The sequence below is a fragment of the Anomaloglossus baeobatrachus genome, chromosome 5, assembly GCF_048569485.1.
Source record: "Anomaloglossus baeobatrachus isolate aAnoBae1 chromosome 5, aAnoBae1.hap1, whole genome shotgun sequence".
NCBI lineage: Eukaryota > Metazoa > Chordata > Amphibia > Anura > Aromobatidae > Anomaloglossus > Anomaloglossus baeobatrachus.
This window is the reverse complement of record NC_134357.1, coordinates 41,291,910-41,312,233: the sequence shown is the minus strand read 5'-3', so window position 1 is coordinate 41,312,233 and position 20,324 is coordinate 41,291,910. Positions and strand designations below refer to the sequence as shown.

At 47.4% G+C, this 20,324-nt stretch overlaps 1 protein-coding gene across 2 annotated transcripts in view; it reads left to right on the top strand.

Annotated features, from left to right (window-relative positions):
- The window catches only part of ADAM12 (ADAM metallopeptidase domain 12), a 779,249-nt gene that overhangs the window by 629,805 nt on the left and 129,120 nt on the right, over positions 1–20,324 (top strand). For both annotated transcript variants that reach the window (XM_075348446.1, XM_075348445.1), the window contains exon 14: positions 15,905–16,100. In XM_075348446.1, the coding sequence (XP_075204561.1) occupies positions 15,905–16,100 (196 nt within the window). The remainder of the gene's footprint in view (positions 1–15,904; positions 16,101–20,324) is intronic.

The window sequence follows — 20,324 nt, the reverse complement described above, 5'->3', positions numbered from 1 at the left end:
CTGTTGCAGACTCTAATACAGCGTGACTCATAGTCTGACATTCTCTCTAAGGCGTACTTTAATACAGAGTAATGCATACTCTTGGCAGGCTCTCTCTCTGTGGGGTGTACTCTAATTCAGAGTAATGCCTACTCTGGCCTTCTCTCACTGGGGCGTACTCTAATACAGAGTGGCTCCTACTCTGGCCTTCTCTCACTGGGGCGTACTCTAATGCAGAGTGGCTCCTACTCTGGCCCTCTCTCACTGGGGCGTACTCTAATGCAGAGTGGCTCCTACTCTGGCCCTCTCTCACTGGGGCGTACTCTAATGCAGAGTGGCTCCTACTCTGGCCTTCTCTCACTGGGGCGTACTCTAATACAGAGTGGCTCCTACTCTGGCCTTCTCTCACTGGGGCGTACTCAAATACAGAGTTGCTCCTACTCTGGCCTTCTCTCACTGGGGCGTACTCTTATGAAGAGTGGTTCCGACCCTGGTGGACTCTCTCTGTGGCGGACTCTAATATAGAATTGTTCCTAGTCTGGCAGTCTCTATCTGTGACAGACTCGGAGCGGCTCTTGCTCTGATAGACTCTCTTTTTCTCTGTGACAATCTCTAATACAGATCCGCTCTTACTTCGGCAGAATCGCTCTCGTTCTCCTGGGGCTCCTTCTCTAGGGGCCTCTTCCATCTGTAGAGTCTAATACAGAGCAGCCCTTGTTCCTGCGGACTCTCTTTCTCTGAGAATAGGTGATAATTGCCCATATTATAAAAAGGTAGATCCGTTCTGCTAATCACAGTCCATACATCCCCTGCTCAGCAGACAAATGAGGACAAGCTGAGGAACATCTACATAGACCCAACACGTTGAGTCATTTCTTCTTCTGACTGTATCTGGCTATCTACAGTGTGACGTTTCCCATATTTTCCTCCTCAGATTGTCTTCCCTCTGTCTCTAATACTATTAGTTTGTCAGGAATATAACTCTTTCCAGTAAATAAAGTCCCTGTTGGACTATTCCTCATCTCTTCCTTCCTAGGAATTGATAAACCCCCAATACATCATGACCCTCCTGCATGTGACATATTTTTCGAATGCCAAAATGTCAGTGTAGTCAGGACCTAAAGATGGACGTAATACATAATAGTCATCTGGACATGCCAATGGTGGCTTGATTGGTCACCAAAAGTGATGGGCGAGCACTATGATGCTCGAATGCTCGCTAGACGCTCGGATGAGTTTGATGCAAGTATCGAGCATTAACTGAAAGTCAATGATTGACCTGTTCGGCTCTTCGCCCACTTGCAGCCCGTCATAAATAGTATTTCCTGTGAGACGGAGGGCGAGTTTTTTTATTTTTGTCTCACTACATCTGAGAACTTTGTTTTACCCCTCCCCCCAGGAGAGCCATTCAGAGACTGCGTCTGGCTCTCCCTGGGGCGCCTGCACACATTATGTAGTGAAGCGAGCCTGTGCGTTGGGTCGTTATTTCACAGACGAAATATCCAAGAACCCGCGAAACTCAGCTGAACTCCGCGAGTACCCGATACTCAATTGAGTAATGAGCAGTGCTGAGCATGCTCACTCATTGCTAGTCAGCAATCCTATATATATGGGGACCTCCTGATTCTTCTCTGATGGTAGATTTGGGGGGGTAGCGAGAGGACTCAGAGGTGCGTTGAGTTCAAAATGGCCGTTTCTTTGCTTCCACTGGCTGCAGCTTATTCCGCTCTACGCTTTTCCTGGTCGAGGTAGTTTCATTTTCGGAAAAAGGTTTGATCTAATTTATTGGAAGTCCGATTTATTTAGACACTTCATTGTGAAGAACATCAGTCTAGTCTATAGAACGATCACCTTTGATATTTGCAGGTTGGACATTTCCAAACTTTACCCTAAAACTAGTTATTTCCGTACATCAGTTAAGGTAATATTAGATATAATGCTCATGTCATCAGTGGTCATTTGTAGGGATGATCGAATACCTCAAATATTCGGCAACACCCATATTCGACGAATAGGTCGCCGATATTCGACTATTTGCGAATATCCGATGCGCAACGTAAGTCTATGGGAACCCCGAATAGTTGCCGAATAGCAACTATTCGGGCTTCCCATAGACTTACATTGCACATCGAATATTTTCATAGCGGCGACCTATTTGTTGAATATTCGCAAAGTCGAATATTGCCAAATATTTGTGATATTCGTTCATCCCTAGTCATTTGTTAAGAAACCGTGGTCGTTGCACACATTTAGGCAAATTTCACATATCTGTCATTCACGGGACGGTGCATACCGGCCGCGAGCCTTGTAACCCGAACTCAACAGCCTCATAGGCACAAACTGTTCAGGTCAGGAAAGCCACGGCCGGTTCGGTCATCGTCTGTACACGTATTGTAAATGATGGATCCTTTGTTATCAACCATGTGTAAAATTGTAATCATGTTTGTGATGATAATGAGACTGCTGACAAATCGTGTGTACAATAGCATGAAGAAAAAGTTCGATTAACACCAATTGTAAATGATGGATCCTTGATTATCTACCATGTGTAAAATTTTAATCCTGTTTGTGATGATAATGAGACTGCTGAAAAGTCTCGAGTACAGAACAGGGGAAAAAAGGTTTAGCATAAATCCTAGTAACCATTGTGGAAATAGCACGATTTCCAAATGTTTGCATATATATATATATATATATATATATATATATATATATATATATATATATGCAAACATTATATATATATATATATATATATATATATATATACAGTATATTGATAGCAACAATATAGAAAAGTAAAGAAAATAAATAATAAATACCATTCATCATAAACCTGATTTAAAGGCTAGGTCATTTTCTGTTGCCACATTCCCTTTAAGTCTCATATTTAAAGCTATAAGGAAATACCCGATTGTTCTGCTTAGTTTTTGCTGGACGCTACATAACTGGATGCCAAGATCCAGCCGATGATAAATTTCATTTTTGTGCTCACGTAACAGTTATTTTGTAATTTATAATAAAGATTACTTATTTGGATTATTTGTAGGGGATTTGTAATTTTTTGTATAGATAATACTACAAAACTAAATTTTTTTTCTTCTGCCAAAAGTTAAAATCCGCCAGCTTTAGCTGTCTAAAATGAATGATAAGAGTAACGGCGGGAGACTGGTGTTAGTCCGTGGGGGCCGCTCTCCCGTAGGCTTCTTCTTTATTGATACAACGGCTTTAAATGAAAACAGACTCTCCCTTCTCTGGAGTCATTTTATAATAATCGTTCTCATTTTCGAATGGCACTCAACACTTTCATCCAGTTATGACATATTTATTTTGGAGGGAAAGTCATCGTAAAGTTTTTATTTTATGGCCCCCAAGAAAATTTTTCTTTTTGTCTGACGCTAGGGAAAGTTCTAAAATTCACAGCCGAAGCTGAGATCTTGCTGAATATACTCAGCCTTTCCCTGGTTGTATTTATTTATTGGTTGCATTATATAGAATTTTTGGCTCTTAATGGCGGTATAATATTTTTTTTGAATCCTTTTTTTTTAAAAAAAATCTTCATCTAAAAATGTCTAAAATCTGATTTAATAAGGCAATATGAGAGACAATCGTGGATGGATGAGTGCCGAGGTCTCTTGTCCGTAGTTAGCTCTATGCCATTTTAACCTCGAGATGAATGTAAAGCCCTCCATTTGTGGAATGAGCGTGAGAGCCTCACGATACGGCTGTTATGTGGAAGAAGTGTCAAGTCATTGAAATTTAAATGTCCGTTCTTTTTGTTTAGAGCCCGTGTAGATGGGCGTCTAAATCGGATGTGGTATACGTAATTTTTGATTAGATAGCACACGGATAGCACACGGATAGCATATTATTCAATAGGGCTGTTCAAATTAACAAATTTTTCTCAGTCCGAATGTCCATGAGAAAAAATTGTAGCATGTACTACTTTCTTGCGTCTATTGGATGAGACTCACCCATTCAAATATATGGGTATATTTTAATGTAGATATATGAAAACAGATTGTAAAAAACAGACATGTGGGTGAATATTAGATGAATCTGCTAAATTTTGTTCAAGTTTTCTGGATGAAACTCCGAGCGCTCATATATATGGATGGAGTTGGGAGAGGAGCACATAAGCCAAGTGTTCATGTATATGGAGGGAGTTGGGAAAAGAGCACATGAGCCGAGTGTTCATGTATATAGAGGGAGTTGGGAGAGGAGCACATGAGCCGAGTGTTCATGTATATGGAGGGAGTTGGGAAAGGAGCATATGAGCCAAGTGTTCATGTATATGGAGGGAGTTAGGAGAGGAGCACATGAGCCGAGTGTTCATGTATATGGAGGGAGTTGGGAGAGGAGCACATAAGCCAAGTGTTCATATATATGGAGGGAGTTGGGAAAGGAGCATATGAGCCGAGTGTTCATGTATATGGAGGGAGTTGGGAGAGGAGCACATAAGCCAAGTGTTCATATATATGGAGGGAGTTGGGAAAGGAGCATATGAGCCAAGTGTTCATGTATATGGAGGGAGTTGGGAGAGGAGCACATGAGCCGAGTGTTCATGTATATGGAGGGAGTTGGGAGAGGAGCACATGAGCCGAGTGTTCATGTATATGGAGGGAGTTGGGAAAGGAGCACATGAGCCGAGTGTTCATGTATATGGAGGGAGTTGGGAGAGGAGCACATAAGCCAAGTGTTCATGTATATGGAGGGAGTTGGGAAAAGAGCACATGAGCCGAGTGTTCATGTATATAGAGGGAGTTGGGAGAGGAGCACATGAGCCGAGTGTTCATGTATATGGAGGGAGTTGGGAAAGGAGCATATGAGCCAAGTGTTCATGTATATGGAGGGAGTTAGGAGAGGAGCACATGAGCCGAGTGTTCATGTATATGGAGGGAGTTGGGAGAGGAGCACATAAGCCAAGTGTTCATATATATGGAGGGAGTTGGGAAAGGAGCATATGAGCCAAGTGTTCATGTATATGGAGGGAGTTGGGAGAGGAGCACATGAGCCGAGTGTTCATGTATATGGAGGGAGTTGGGAGAGGAGCACATGAGCCGAGTGTTCATGTATATGGAGGGAGTTGGGAAAGGAGCACATGAGCCGAGTGTTCATGTATATGGAGGGAGTTGGGAGAGGAGCACATAAGCCAAGTGTTCATGTATATGGAGGGAGTTGGGAAAAGAGCACATGAGCCGAGTGTTCATGTATATAGAGGGAGTTGGGAGAGGAGCACATGAGCCGAGTGTTCATGTATATGGAGGGAGTTGGGAAAGGAGCATATGAGCCAAGTGTTCATGTATATGGAGGGAGTTGGGAGAGGAGCACATGAGCCGAGTGTTCATGTATATGGAGGGAGTTGGGAGAGGAGCACATGAGCCGAGTGTTCATGTATATGGAGGGAGTTGGGAAAGGAGCACATGAGCCGAGTGTTCATGTATATGGAGGGAGTTGGGGTAGGAGCACATGAGCCGAGTGTTCATGTATATGGAGGGGAGTTGGGAGAGGAGCATATGAGCCGAGTGTTCATGTATATGGAGGGAGTTGGGAGAGGAGCACATGAGCCGAGTGTTCATGTGTATGGAGGGAGTTGGAAGAGGAGCACATGAGCCGAGTGTTCATGTATATGGAGGGGAGTTGGGAGAGGAGCATATGAGCCGAGCGTTCATGTATATGGAGGGAGTTGGGAGAGGAGCATATGAGCCGAGCGTTCATGTATATGGAGGGAGTTGGGAGAGGAGCATATGAGCCGAGTGTTCATGTGTATGGAGGGAGTTGGAAGAGGAGCATATGAGCCGAGTGTTCATGTATATGGAGGGGAGTTGGGAGAGGAGCATATGAGCCGAGCGTTCATGTATATGGAGGGAGTTGGGAGAGGAGCACATGAGCCAAGTGTTCTGTTGATGTATATGGAGGGAGTCGGGAGAGGAGCACAGGAGCTGAGCATTCATGTATATGGAGGGAGGTGGGAGAGGAGCACATTAGCCGAGTGTGCATGTATATGGAAGGAGTTGGGAAAGGAGCATATGAGGCGAGTGTTCATGTGTATGGAGGGAGTTGGGAAAGGAGCACATGAGCCAAATGTTCATGTATATGGAAGAAGTTGGGAAAGGAGCATATGAATAGAGAGTTCATACAGTATATTATGAGGGAGTAGGGAAAGGAGCATATGAGCCGAGTGTTCATGTATATGGAGGCAGTTGGGAGAGGAGCACATGAGCCGAGTGTTCATGTATATGGAGGGAGATGGGAGAGGTGGACATAAGCCAAGTGTTCATATATATGGAGGGAGGTGGGAGAGGAGCACATGAGCCGAGTGTTCATGTATATGGAGGGAGTTGGGAAAGGAGCACATGAGCCGAGTGTTCATGTATATGGAGGGAGTTGGGAGAGGAGCACATAAGCCAAGTGTTCATGTATATGGAGGGAGTTGGGAAAAGAGCACATGAGCCGAGTGTTCATGTATATAGAGGGAGTTGGGAGAGGAGCACATGAGCCGAGTGTTCATGTATATGGAGGGAGTTGGGAAAGGAGCATATGAGCCAAGTGTTCATGTATATGGAGGGAGTTGGGAGAGGAGCACATGAGCCGAGTGTTCATGTATATGGAGGGAGTTGGGAGAGGAGCACATGAGCCGAGTGTTCATGTATATGGAGGGAGTTGGGAAAGGAGCACATGAGCCGAGTGTTCATGTATATGGAGGGAGTTGGGGTAGGAGCACATGAGCCGAGTGTTCATGTATATGGAGGGGAGTTGGGAGAGGAGCATATGAATAGAGAGTTCATACAGTATATTATGAGGGAGTAGGGAAAGGAGCATATGAGCCGAGTGTTCATGTATATGGAGGCAGTTGGGAGAGGAGCACATGAGCCGAGTGTTCATGTATATGGAGGGAGATGGGAGAGGTGGACATAAGCCAAGTGTTCATATATATGGAGGGAGGTGGGAGAGGAGCACATGAGCCGAGTTTTCATGTATATGGAGGGAGGTGGGAGAGGAGCACGTGAGCCGAGTGTGCATATATATGGAGGTAGTTGGGATAGGAGCACATGAGCCGAGTGTTCATGTATATGGAGTGGGGTGGGAGAGGAGCACATGAGCCGAGTGTTCAGGTATATGGAGGGAGGTGGGAGAGGAGCACATGAACCAAGTGTTCTGTTCATGTATATGGAGGGAGTTGGGAGAGGAGCACATAAGCAAAGTACTCATGTATGTGGAGGGAGTCAGGAGACAAACACATGAGTCGAGCGTTCATGTGAATGGAGGGTGTTGGAAGAGGAGCATATGAGCCAAGCATTTATGTATTTGGAGGTAGTTGGGAGAGGAGCACATAAGCTGAAAAGTCAGGTATATGAAGGGAGTCGGGAGAAGAGCACATGAGCTGAACATTCATGTATATTGGGGGAGTCGGGAGATGTGCACATGAGCTGAGCGTTCATGTATATGGAGGAAGTCAGGAAAAACCACATGAGCCGAGCGCTCATGTATATAGAGGGAGTCGGGAGAAGAACACATGAGCCAAGCGTTGATCTATATGGAGGGAATTGGAAGAAGTGCACATGAGCCGGACATTCGTGTATATGGAGGGTATAGGGAGAGAAGCACTTGAGCCGAATGTTCATGTATATGGAGGGAATTTGGAGAGGAGCACATGAGCTGAGCGTTCATGTACATCGGGGGAGTTGGGAGAGGAGCATATGAGCTGAGCGTTCATGTATATGGAGGGTGTCGGGAGAGGAGCACATGAGAGTGTTCATGTATATGGAGGGTGTCGGGAGAGGAGCACATGAGAGTGTTCATGTATATGGAGGGAGTTAGAAGGGGAACACATGAACCCAGCATTTGTGTATATGAATATCTCACCCACAGCTACTACCCCGAGCCACATTACATTTTGCATATTCGGTAGGATGCACAATCCTTGTGTAGCGTCCTGGAAAACCAGGTAGATGTACACATAGGCCCCCGCATAACACCCAACCCACAAAGGGTTAAATCAGCCGACCTGAAACCCTAGTCACCCCCCTCAGGGAAGGACAGACACACCAGTGGGCAGGACCAGACGGTTAGGAAACGCCCACCTAGGGGTCTAGAGATCCGGGGCAAGAAAACAGTTAGTTCTAGTCCCAGTTCCACTTGGAGTTTAAGTTTGGAGTGGAGGTGAAGCTGACAGGTGCCAGGGTCGGAGCCCTGACACCTTCGCTAGGTAACAGACAGGAAGACGGCTGCCAGAGATCCGAGGTTGACCTGGGCAGGGTTGGAGCTCGCCAGTACCAACACCGGAGAACCAACCCGGAAACCGTGTGCACAGAGGGGGTACTTGGACCCTGAAGCCAGGACCGGCACCGACGGCCTAGCTAATTAACCAATTGAGGGCAGGATTTTAGGTCCTGTCCCAACCTAAGTCCCAAAAAGTAGACAACCACCCACCGAGAGGGATAGGGCAACCACCAGGGCTCGTAGATCCCAAGGGTCAGCGTCAGACGGGGATGGATCCCAACCAAAGGACCGGGAGCGCACTCCCGTGTTTCAAACCGGGAAGTCCTACCTACAACACACTGAGTGCAGAGGAGAGAGACTTTGACTACCAGCCCGGGTGTGGGATCAGATACACCCATCTGCGGCAGCCGGCCACCATCACCTTGGTTTACCAAAGGACTTGTGTGCTTTATTCGACCATGAGTAACATCCCTGGCCTGGCCGGGTGCGCCGGCCCCTGCACTCACTATCCTCAGCATAGAGACACTGGGCCCCGGGACATCCATCCCTACCCACGGAGGGGTTTACATCCAGCTGCCAGCCCAACATCCCCGGGAGCCCCACAACGGCAGCGGTGGTGCTACATCTCACCACACACCGTGGGTGGCGTCACAGACATTTTACAACCAATCCCCCTTTTATTCGGAGTGTCCGCGTGACCCCCAGGTCCGGAGAACCCCTCGAGCCGTATCGTAGATACGGATCCGGACAGAACCGGCTACTGGCCCGGGGGCGGCACACTTGCAATGAGAAGAAGGGGTAGTGTTAACCTGTGACGCAAGTAGAATGATTCCTGAAGTTGGGCAACCCAAGATGGAGGCCAGATACATGGGAGTGGATGGCGCTAAGAGGCATGAAAATATGTCCCGCCCAATAGAGCGTCAGCCTGAAAGAAGGTATGCCCGGCAGCTGGGACCCAGCCCAAGAGAATTTGCGCTGATGTACAGACTAGTACAAGTACTGAAGATAAAGTTATCTTCCACAACACACACACCCAGAATCCCCAAATTTCTGCAGCAAGCCAGATGTGGAAAGCAAGTGCCTCGGCAATGGGTACCGCACCAAGCCATGTTAAACCTTAAGTGGCAGGTCTCTCCTTGTGTGCGTTTGTGGGGAGACACCTGCCACTCCGAGCAGCGGGCAGGGAGAAGCTGATGGAGACCCGCCTGTCCGAGAAGTTTGATGTGATCGAGCACCATGTATCAGCTGTTCCCAACAGCACATGAGGCCACAGTGACTTCTAACGGGGTCTATGTTATCCCTTCATTTTGACTGCAAACACTATACCTACCTTATAAATACTGGTTGCTAGAGATTTGATTTAAAACAAACCCTCATCTAAACGTCTGTGAATATCAGGTTAATTCGCACGCGATGACGGATTCATTCACTGATCCGAAAGGGATGTCAAATGCATCATGTCCCATCATGACTTTCTTTCCCAGAATCCATTAATGGATGACATATTGAAAAATTGAAGTAAGCTTGATGTCAACGTCCTCTCTAACCAGTTTAACCCTATAGGGGCTGTGGCTTTTTGCACCATAAATGTCCAGTACAACATTTTAAAAATAATATACACTACTTACAAAAAGTTAGGAATATTTGGCTTTCGGGGGAAATTTATGTAAAATGTAAAAAGTTCACGTACAGTGATATTTTTTCATGAAAGTTGGGCATTTAAGTAGAAGACTGTAATTCTCATCTCAAACGATTTATTGAAACAAAAGCCAACAACAATGGTGGTTATACCCCCCAAATATTGTCAATGTCTCAGTAATTATTGCTGTGGCCTTGGGCATCAATTACAGCTGTCACCGTTGTCTCCTGCTGTTCACAAGTGGAGTTATTGTCTGCAGAGGCATGGCATCCCACTCTTCTTGAAGAGCGGCCCTCAGGTCGTTGAGGTTCTGGGGTACAGAGTTACGGCCTCTACACGGTGACACAGCTGCTCCTACAGGTTTTCTATGGTTTTCAGGTCTGGAGAAAATGCAGGCCACTCCATTTGAGGTCCTCCAGTCTCCAGCAGCCATTCACTAATGATGCAACCTTGATGAGCTGGAGAATTGTCAACCATGAAGATGAAACTAGGCCTGTGTTGTTCATGCAGAGGCACAATGACTGGATTAATGATGTTATTCCAGTAGTAGGAGCTGTCACTGTACCATTCATGCAGTGAAGGGCCGTTCTGTACTGACTAGACACACTCCCCACACTATAACACCACCACCACCACCAAAGGCTCGTCTGATGCATATCGCTCTCCTTGATATCTCCAACATCGTTGGTACTCATCGTTTCTACTCAGCGGGAATTGACTTTCATCAGTGAACATCACTGAGGCCCACTAGTTCTTTGTCCAGCGTAGTTGTCGTCTATACCTGGTGGTGTAGTCAGCTCCATTGCAAGTTATCTAGCACGCAGACCATGGTTTCAAATGGTCTGATGTGACACTTGGGGGCCTCTCACCTCCCTTAAATGTGCCTGGAGTTGTGTGGCATTCATCATCTGGTTCTGAAGCACATTGTTGACAATGGAGTGGTCATCAGTGTGGGATGTGGCCAAAGGACGTCCAATTCTCTGCCTTTCTGGGTCTGCAAGTCACAGCCATGTCTAAACATTTTCTAAAACAGGACCCCAGTGATCACCAGGGGATGAGGGGGTTTGCATACTTAGTTTATGTGAAGCATTCAGCAACTTATTAAGTCAATAGCAGAGGGAGAAAAACATAATGCATGTTACATAGGCTGCAGCCTTCATGGATATTAAAGACTAAGCTTGGGAGGCATTTTTTGTTGTAAATTTCTCGGCTATTTCAATGCAGCCTTAGGTCTCAAATTCACCGCCGTAGTACAATGACTCGCCCACCCCAGGGCTATGGGACACCCGGTGCCGGGCCGGACTAGTCCGGTGGTAGTCAGTGGTGGCTGGGCCCGGCTCCGTGGCCCTGGTGGGTGTCAGTAGAAAATGTGGCTAGTTGAATAAAGTTGTGTTCGTGACGCCACCTGTGGTATGCGGCTATTAGGCCGCCGCTGCTGTGTGAGGCCTCCGGGATGATGTTATGGCAGCAATGGTGGTACTGCTCCCCACAGGTGGAGCAATGCCCGGGGCACAGTTGGTGCTTGTGAATGTCTATGCAGCTGAAATAACAGAGACCACTCCAAGGGTGCAGTTCAAGTTCTTTACTCACACTTCTTGTCACAGCGCTGTAGGGACCCTTGGACTGCTGGGACCACTGTCAGGGACCTCCGCCGTTTCTGGGTGATTCTGAGAGTGAAAGCCGGTACCCTTCTCTTAGTGTCTCTTTCTTCTGCTGTCTTCCTTAGCCTTGCCTTTGATAGGATAAACCTGGCTTGGCCTCCACTACAGCCTCCAGGCTGGGGGGTCACCTGTCGGCTGATTACCCCTTTTCTAGAGGTACTGCTGTGGGCTGTGGCCCGGGGAGTTTACAACGTTCCCTGGGCCTCGGTTTTTACTGTTTGGAGATGATATTTGCACTCCTCCAGTCTCTAGGGACCGTCCCCTGTCGCAGCTTGATCCCTCCACCGATGTTCTTGTGGAACAGGCCACCGTAGCTCTAAACTGCCCCGACAGCTATACAGACTACCCGTGGCCCTGCGACTCCTTATGTCTTCTACGTGGTGTCACCTGGACCTCTGGGTCCCAGGATCTTCACCAGGAAGCGTCTCCTTCTGTTTCTCTGCTCCTGTCTGACTTGGAGCTTTCTTTCCTTCTTTCTTTCTTTCTTTCTTTCCTCCTCCTTGCCTGCCTCCAGCAGGCCTCCTCCTCCCTCCTTTCTCTCGTTCTTCTTCCCCAACTACATGCTGGCTCCTCACACTCTCCCTCCCTGAGGTAGACTGACTAAACTTGACCTTCCTCTCTGTGTCTGCTCTCAGATGGCTCCTCCCACCTCCCCAGTTGCTAAGCTGTACCCTATAGGAGCAGGGATGGGTCTTACGGCCCCTCCCAGCATGCAGCATGGGAGGGTTGTCTGCCACTTTCCCTGGTCCCAGTATGTACCTAACAATGGGTGTAGTGTGGATTTACCAGGGGACCGGAGTTCACTCTCTTCCTCTCCCAGAATGGGGCCTCACACCGCTGGATGGGGTGCAATGACCTGTGGCGACGGAAGCCTCAGGGGCGCCACACTCCCCCACAGCAAATCCCAGCACGTCCTTGGGCTGAAAAACAACAAAAACATGTGGAAGAACTGCAAAAACATTTTTGTTATGCATAACATAAAACAATAAAACATTTCTTCCCTTTATGGGAGGCACAATGATTTGAACGTTACGAACTTCTTATAAAGAAAACTATGTGTGCACTTCCAGTTCATTGCACGGTTCGGGCACATCCCCCTTAATTCTGGTAGGGGGCACAATGGGTGCAACTAATTACATTTTCGGCTACAACAAGTCCAGTAGCCTGGCAGTTCGTTTCTTTTCAAACAACAATGGGACAAATACTCAACCAGCCACTAAGTCCAGTGGCCTGGTTACACAGGACACATAAGACATCACATTTACCAGGGACCACATTCCAGTCTAGTGGCCCGGTACACATAAACATGGGGGTGACAGCTTCGAAAAGCATGAGGGGCAGTACAGCAGGAAAGGGTGTCATCTTCGAAAAGAACATTGGGGCAGAACACAAGGGACTTCTTCAAAAAGAATGAGGGGCAGACAGGGGCTATATACAGTTCAGCTGCTTCTTATTTCTTTACATGTAGGGATTCTTCTCCGGCTCCCCATCTGGCAGCAGGTAAACAGCGGTCAGCACAGTCTGCGTCTGCTGGTTTTGGCGGGCCGCGCCTGGCATGACGGCGGCCTGTATTGGAGTCGCTGCTGTGACCGATTCTTGACGGGCCGCACCTGGCGTGGCTGCGGCCTGGGCTTGGCGGGCCGCATCTGCGGCGTGGATTAACGTCGCCGCTGCGGCGGAATCTTGCTTGTCCGAGCGGGGTATCGCTGCTGGGGCCTGAGCTGGACGGGCCGGGCTTGGCGTCGCTGCTGCGGTGTGGATGGGCGTCGCTCCGGCGGCGAAATCTTGGCGGGCCGCACCTGGCGTGGCTGCGGCCCGGATCGGCGTCGCCATGCCGGGCATCTCTCCAGGGACCGCGGGCATGGTAGCGGGGGTTGAGGCACTCGCGCCGGCAGGGGCATTAAATGACTCACCCCTCAGTAGCATCTCCGGTGTTCTGGCGGTCGCTGCTCCGCGCGTCGCTCGCCGGATCTGCTGCATCACCTCCGCCTGCAGCCTTTCACACCACTGGTCCATCTCCCAGCCCCACCAGTCAGCGGAGTCTAGCTATGGATCGCTGCGTGTGGACGCCATTCTCTCTGCGTCTCCTTCTGCACGATCTCCCAGCAGCAGGCTCGTCGCTTCTTCTAGTAGCAGACTTTTGATGTTGCTCAGCAGCAGGCTGGTAACTTCCCGCTCCTTCATCCTGTCAGCCATCCTCCCGACCTCAGCCTTCAGCTCAGCGGCGGTCACAGGCCTGATCCAGGTGAGCTCTTCCTGGCCTCCGCTTACAGGAGCCATCTTCTTTATCTGCTGGTCTGGCATTTAGACTCTTTCTGCCAGCCGGCCAGCTTGTCTAGTCGCCATTTCTTCTTCCTCTGCCTTCTATGGCGGGCACCGCTTCGCGCTCTTTTCTTGGACAAGGGGGCGGGGCTTCTCTTTGCGCCCTTTCTTCTGGCACGCCCCCCTTCTTCTCGCGCTCAGTGGCTTCAATGGCGGCAATTTCTCACAGTAAAACACAGGCTATTTCACGATTCTTCAGGCGCACAGTACCCGGTGTGACCGGGCACGAAATCCTGTTCGTGACGCCAAAGTTGACTCGCCCACCCCAGGGCTATGGGACACCCGGTGCCGGGCCGGACTAGTCCGGTGGTAGTCAGTGGTGGCTCTGCCCGGCTCCGTGGCCCTGGTGGGTGTCAGTAGAAAATGTGGCTAGGTGAATAAAGTTGTGTTCGTGACGCCACCTGTGGTATGCGGCTATTAGGCCGCCGCTGCTGTGTGAGGCCTCCGGGATGATGTTATGGCAGCAATGGTGGTACTGCTCCCCACAGGTGGAGCAATGCCCGGGGCACAGTTGGTGCTTGTGAATGTCTATGCAGCTGAAATAACAGAGACCACTCCAAGGGTGCAGTTCAAGTTCTTTACTCACACTTCTTGTCACAGCGCTGTAGGGACCCTTGGACTGCTGGGACCACTGTCAGGGACCTCCGCCGTTTCTGGGTGATTCTGAGAGTGAAAGCCGGTACCATTCTCTTAGTGTCTCTTTCTTCTGCTGTCTTCCTTAGCCTTGCCTTTGATAGGATAAACCTGGCTTGGCCTCCACTACAGCCTCCAGGCTGGGGGGTCACCTGTCAGCTGATTACCCCTTTTCTAGAGGTACTGCTGTGGGCTGTGGCCCGGGGAGTTTACAACGTTCCCTGGGCCTCGGTTTTTACTGTTTGGAGATGATCTTTGCACTCCTCCAGTCTCTAGGGACCGTCCCCTGTCGCAGCTTGATCCATCCACCGATGTTCTTGTGGAACAGGCCACCGTAGCTCTAAACTGCCCCGACAGCTATACAGACTACCCGTGGCCCTGCGACTCCTTATGTCTTCTACGTGGTGTCACCTGGACCTCTGGGTCCCAGGATCTTCACCAGGAAGCGTCTCCTTCTGTTTCTCTGCTCCTGTCTGACTTGGAGCTTTCTTTCCTTCTTTCTTTCTTTCTTTCTTTCCTCCTCCTTGCCTGCCTCCAGCAGGCCTCCTCCTCCCTCCTTTCTCTCGTTCTTCTTCCCCAACTACATGCTGGCTCCTCACACTCTCCCTCCCTGAGGTAGACTGACTAAACTTGACCTTCCTCTCTGTGTCTGCTCTCAGATGGCTCCTCCCACCTCCCCAGTTGCTAAGCTGTACCCTATAGGAGCAGGGATGGGTCTTACGGCCCCTCCCAGCATGCAGCATGGGAGGGTTGTCTGCCACTTTCCCTGGTCCCAGTATGTACCTAACAATGGGTGTAGTGTGGATTTACCAGGGGACCGGAGTTCACTCTCTTCCTCTCCCAGAATGGGGCCTCACACCGCTGGATGGGGTGCAATGACCTGTGGCGACGGAAGCCTCAGGGGCGCCACAACAACACTCTACAAATTTGTATGGAGCCATAGAATTGCATCTATAAAACTCTAGAGGCACATATAGAATCCATCTGTCATGATGTGGAAATATTAGAAGAATCACCCTAGAGGCACTTATAACAGCTCCACAGTGGCTCAGTGTACCACTGTACGGGCACTGCCATGGCCCCCATATACACAATCAATATCCATGGGTTCGGTCAAAAGTTTAATGTGTATGTGGGCCCGCAAAAGATGAATTCCGGGAGGATAAGGATCCCACATGTCCGATTTTGGACTGCCGATAAGCCACCGCGGCTTTCACATAGAGAAAACAGGAGTGCTCTGTTGCTCCTGTGTATGGAAGACTCAGACGAGATAGCTGCCGGCCGAATGATTGACCAAGCCAACAGATATCTAAAGTGTATGGGAGGGCTTCAGTCAATGTATAGGCTGTATTTTTTTTATATGTCATTAGGAGATTACAGATCACTCTGAACCCCATATGTCACAGAAATGTTGAGCTTACCTAACATTAGCCTTCTTATTTCTCAGCTTAAACCAGGTGGGACTCCATGCCGAGACGCCAGTAACTTCTGTGATCTTCCGGAGTTCTGCACAGGAAGCAGCGCCCACTGCCCGGCTAACGTCTACCTACATGATGGCCAGCCTTGTTACACCCTCGATGGATACTGCTATAGTGGCATGTGTCAGACTCACGAGCAGCAATGCGTCACACTGTGGGGTCAAGGTAGGTGCACATTTATCTAAAACCATTTTTTATGCTTCTCATCAATCTAACCAGTTCACAATTATAGAATTGTACACAGTGAACACTTTTCTCTTTCCGGTTTTCCACAATCAAGATACACAAATGGTGAACAGCTCAATCGCCATCCAGATGGGCCACATTCAGAAGCTTCTTGCAAAGTGTCATCAGAACCAATTAAAAAAAAAAAGATTGTGGGTCTTGTTAAAAAGTAGAGTGGCTCTTTAGCTAACAGTACCCCTCCTGACCCAGAGCTAGATCAGAATTGTAGAGGTCTTCTGTAAGGTTTGGGTCCTCCTTCCCTCTAGTGAAGTGAACCATAGAAGCTTTTACTACATTATAGGGATTGTCCCAACACTGCAAGTTATCACCTATTCCATTGCTGATCGCTTGGCAGTCCTCCATTCTTATCCCTTTAAGGGTTATCTTTATAAGAAAACCTCATCCATGAGCCACATCAGGACATATGGACATCATAGGAGGGGAAGCCAGGATTTTGAGGAGATTTGAGCCATCAAAGTACTACAAGTCTGGTGTAAGGGAAGGATCAGGCCCAATGAGGCTTCCCGTTGAAAAGAACATTGATCAATTCCAGGGGCCATATTCAGAAAGGGGCTGTCTGTCATTGTTTGACTTGACCTGTCATGCAGGGTCCAAGAATACACCTTACGAATGTTGTAACACGGGGGAACACCAATACAACAGAAGACCCTGGCGCTAGGGAGAGAGCGGGGTCACCTCCTAACACTCACCTAAGGCTGATCACTGCACTCCCTAATGTTCCTAAACAGGTCCTTTTCCCTGTAAGCCAATCACATGCCTAGGCCCTCACTGGCCCTGAACTCACCCTGACTAGTCTCGCTACTGCAATAAGATAACACGAGGTAGGAAAGATAAACAGATTGGGAAAGACACAACAAGTAACACTCCAGCAGAAACTTCTCAGCTGCAACTGAAGAGACACCTCAGCTTTCTCCAGAGACTGGCTCCTTCCAAATGGACAGCATAGGTATGAGCTATAACCGGCATAGGGAGGAGTGAGAAACAGATATTTATAGCAGAAGGGAGTGGCTGCAGCTGAGATTACAACTACCTGTTAGATTACTGCAGGATAGAAATGAACCTTAAACCCTTCAGTACCAGAAGGTATTAAATACGCTCCAATTCAGGGTAAATGACAAATGGCACTAAAGCAGATCTGCGATCCACAATATGTTGTGCCCTCCGAGATCACATAAGGCAGTGACACGCTTGTGACCCTGCCTCTTATGAGACACAACTCCATTAAAGGGAGTCTGTCAATTAGATCAACTCCCCAATCCATGCAGGTCTTTGAAAGTGAAATCCATCATTACCTATATATCTATTTGTTGCTGCATTCCTGAGAAATCAGCGTTTTAATATATATATGCAAATGAGGCCTCAAGTGCACTGGATGTGACAGAGCACTTAACAAACCTCTGCCTTCCAAGGTTGTTTCCTCACCCACCATCAGCCTCTTTAGCTTGATTGTTTTGTGGAAACAATGCAGAGTTTCGAGAAAAGTGACAGTGCATTTGTGTCTGTTTTTTGTTGAGTTTTTAGTTTGTTGTTCATTTTTTGTTTTTCGTTTGTTCATCTTTCAATTTGCATCTTTTTTTAATCTATTTTATGTGTTCTGTTTGTTTTAGCAATTTTCTATTGTACACAGGGTTAATTACAGTTGTTTTTGGCTCATTCATCACTTATCACTTTTTAAAAAAGTTTGCAAAATTTGTCGCAAATGTATTCCAGTCCCCATTGCACTGATTTTGTGTAAGCCAGAAACTGTGGCGCAATTTCTTGTGACATATTGCAAAAACGTGTGACTCAGAAAGAAATCGATAGAGTTCTAAAATAAAGACCAGTTTTGACTTGCAAAATTCATGAAACGCATGCGCCATTTTGGTGCAAAAGGAATCAAAGAATACCACAACACAAAAAAGGGACTTAAAAAAACCCCCCGTAAACTTTAAACCTGTGCTAAACGATTTAGTGATGATAAAGAAAATCTGACGTTTCTCAGACTCCATCACATTTAATGGAAAAATAGCACAGCGTCTATAATAGCTGCACTTGTGCGAAAGTGGCCGATGAGTACACAACTCGCCAGATAAAGTGCCTTGAAAAAGTCTTCACCCCTTTGGCATTTTTTGTGTTGTGCTACCTCACAACCTGGAGTTTCACTGGGGTTTTTTAGGGTTTGCATCAGCTCATGTAAAGAACATGCCGACAACTGTGAACGTTTAGGTTTTCATTTTATTGTGAAAAACAACAAATAGGACAAAATAACTGAAATTTCAGTGTGCATAACTATTCACAGCCAGTCGCTTTGGATATGTCTCTATGAGTTTTCCACATTTTGGCTCCAAGATTTTTGCACATTCCTCAAGACCGAACTGCTCTAGCTCCTTCAAGTTAGAGGTTTCCTCTGGTGACAGCGATCTTCACGTCTGACCACAGATTCTCCATTGGATTAAGGTCTGGGCTGTAACTCGGCTGCTCCAATACATTTACACGTTTCCCCTTCCACCACTCAAGTGTTGCTTTAGCGGTAGCTTTGGGTCATTGCCTTGTTGGAAGGTGACTCTCCATCCCAGGCTCAAATCACTGACAGACTGGAACAGGTTTTGCTCAAGAATATCCCTGTGTTTTGCACCATCCATCTTCCCCTCGACTTGGACCATTTTCCCTGTCCATGCTGCTGAAAAACCTCCCCCCCAGCATGAAGCTGCCACCACCATGTTTCACTGCGGGGATGGTGTACTTGGGGTGTAGAGCTGTGTTGGTTTGACTCCAGACATAGCATTTACCTTGGTGGCCAAAAAGTTCAACATTGGTCTCATCTGACCACAGCTCCATCCTCCATACATTTGGGCAGTCTCCCACATGTCTTTTGGTAAAACCAAAACCAATCTTCCAATTTTTGGCTGTAAGTAAAGGTTTTTTTCTGGCCACTCTGTCATATGGGCAGATACTCCAGACTCTGCTTGGGAACTCTGCAGTTTTTTCAGGGTTACCTTTGGTCTCCGTGCTGCCACTCTGATTAATGCCCTCCTTGCTGAGAGTTTTTGGGGGGCGGCCCTCTCGTGGCAGATTTGTTGTGGTACCATGTTCTTTCCATTTGATGATAATGGATTTGATGCTGCTCTGGGCATCATCAGAGATTGAGATTTTTTTAGAACCCAAACCTGAAATATACTTCTCACCACTTTGTATCTGTCTTGTTTGGAGATCTCTTTGGTCTTCATGATGTTTGGAGATATCTTTGGTCTTCATGGTGTCGTTTGGAGACCTCCTTGGTCTACATGGTGCTGTTTGGGGATCTCATTTGGTGTTCATGGTGTTGTTTGGAGACCACCTTGGTCTTCATGGTGTTTGGAGATCTCTTTGACCTTCATGGTGTTGTTTGGAGACCTCCTTGGTCTTCATAGTGTTATATGGAGATCTCCTTGGTCTTCATGGTATTGTTTGGCGATTTCCTTGATATTCATGGTGTTGCTTGGAGACCTTCTTGGTTATCTTGGTGTTGTTTGGTTAGTGGAGCATCTTGCTTAATGGTGTTGCAGCCTCTGTGGCCTTTTAAAAAAGTATATTATGACAGACCCCGGGGCACTTAGATTGCACACAGGTGGACTTCCTTTCACTAAGAATCTGACTTATGAAGGTAATTGCTTGCATGAGACATTTTTAGAGGCTTCATAGCAAAAGGGGTGAATACATGTGCACATGGCAATTTTAATTTATCTTATCCCATAAATTTAATTTTTGCCTATATTTTTTTTACTTCCCCAACTTAGACTATTTGGCGTTGATGCATCACACACAAATCGTATTCCAAAAATATTTATACACAGATTGTAATGTAGCAAAATAGGTATAAAGCCATGGGGGTAAATACTTTTTGGGTGGTAAATACTTTTGCAAGGCAATGTAAATTGCTATGCAAAAAGATATATGTATCCCATTTTTCTAGTCTGAAAATCTCCATGAAAAAATGCTTTAGAAAAAATTCTCAGCAATAGTATTTGTGGAGCACAGGCGGTATACGATGCGCTCTGTAAAATGCAGAATTATACAGGAGACACCGCTGGAGGACTGGGGATGAAGTTGGACTGATATGTTGCATCATCAGGTCAGGATTGTAGATGCTGGAAAACATGTTTAACTCTGAGCTTCCTGAGTGGA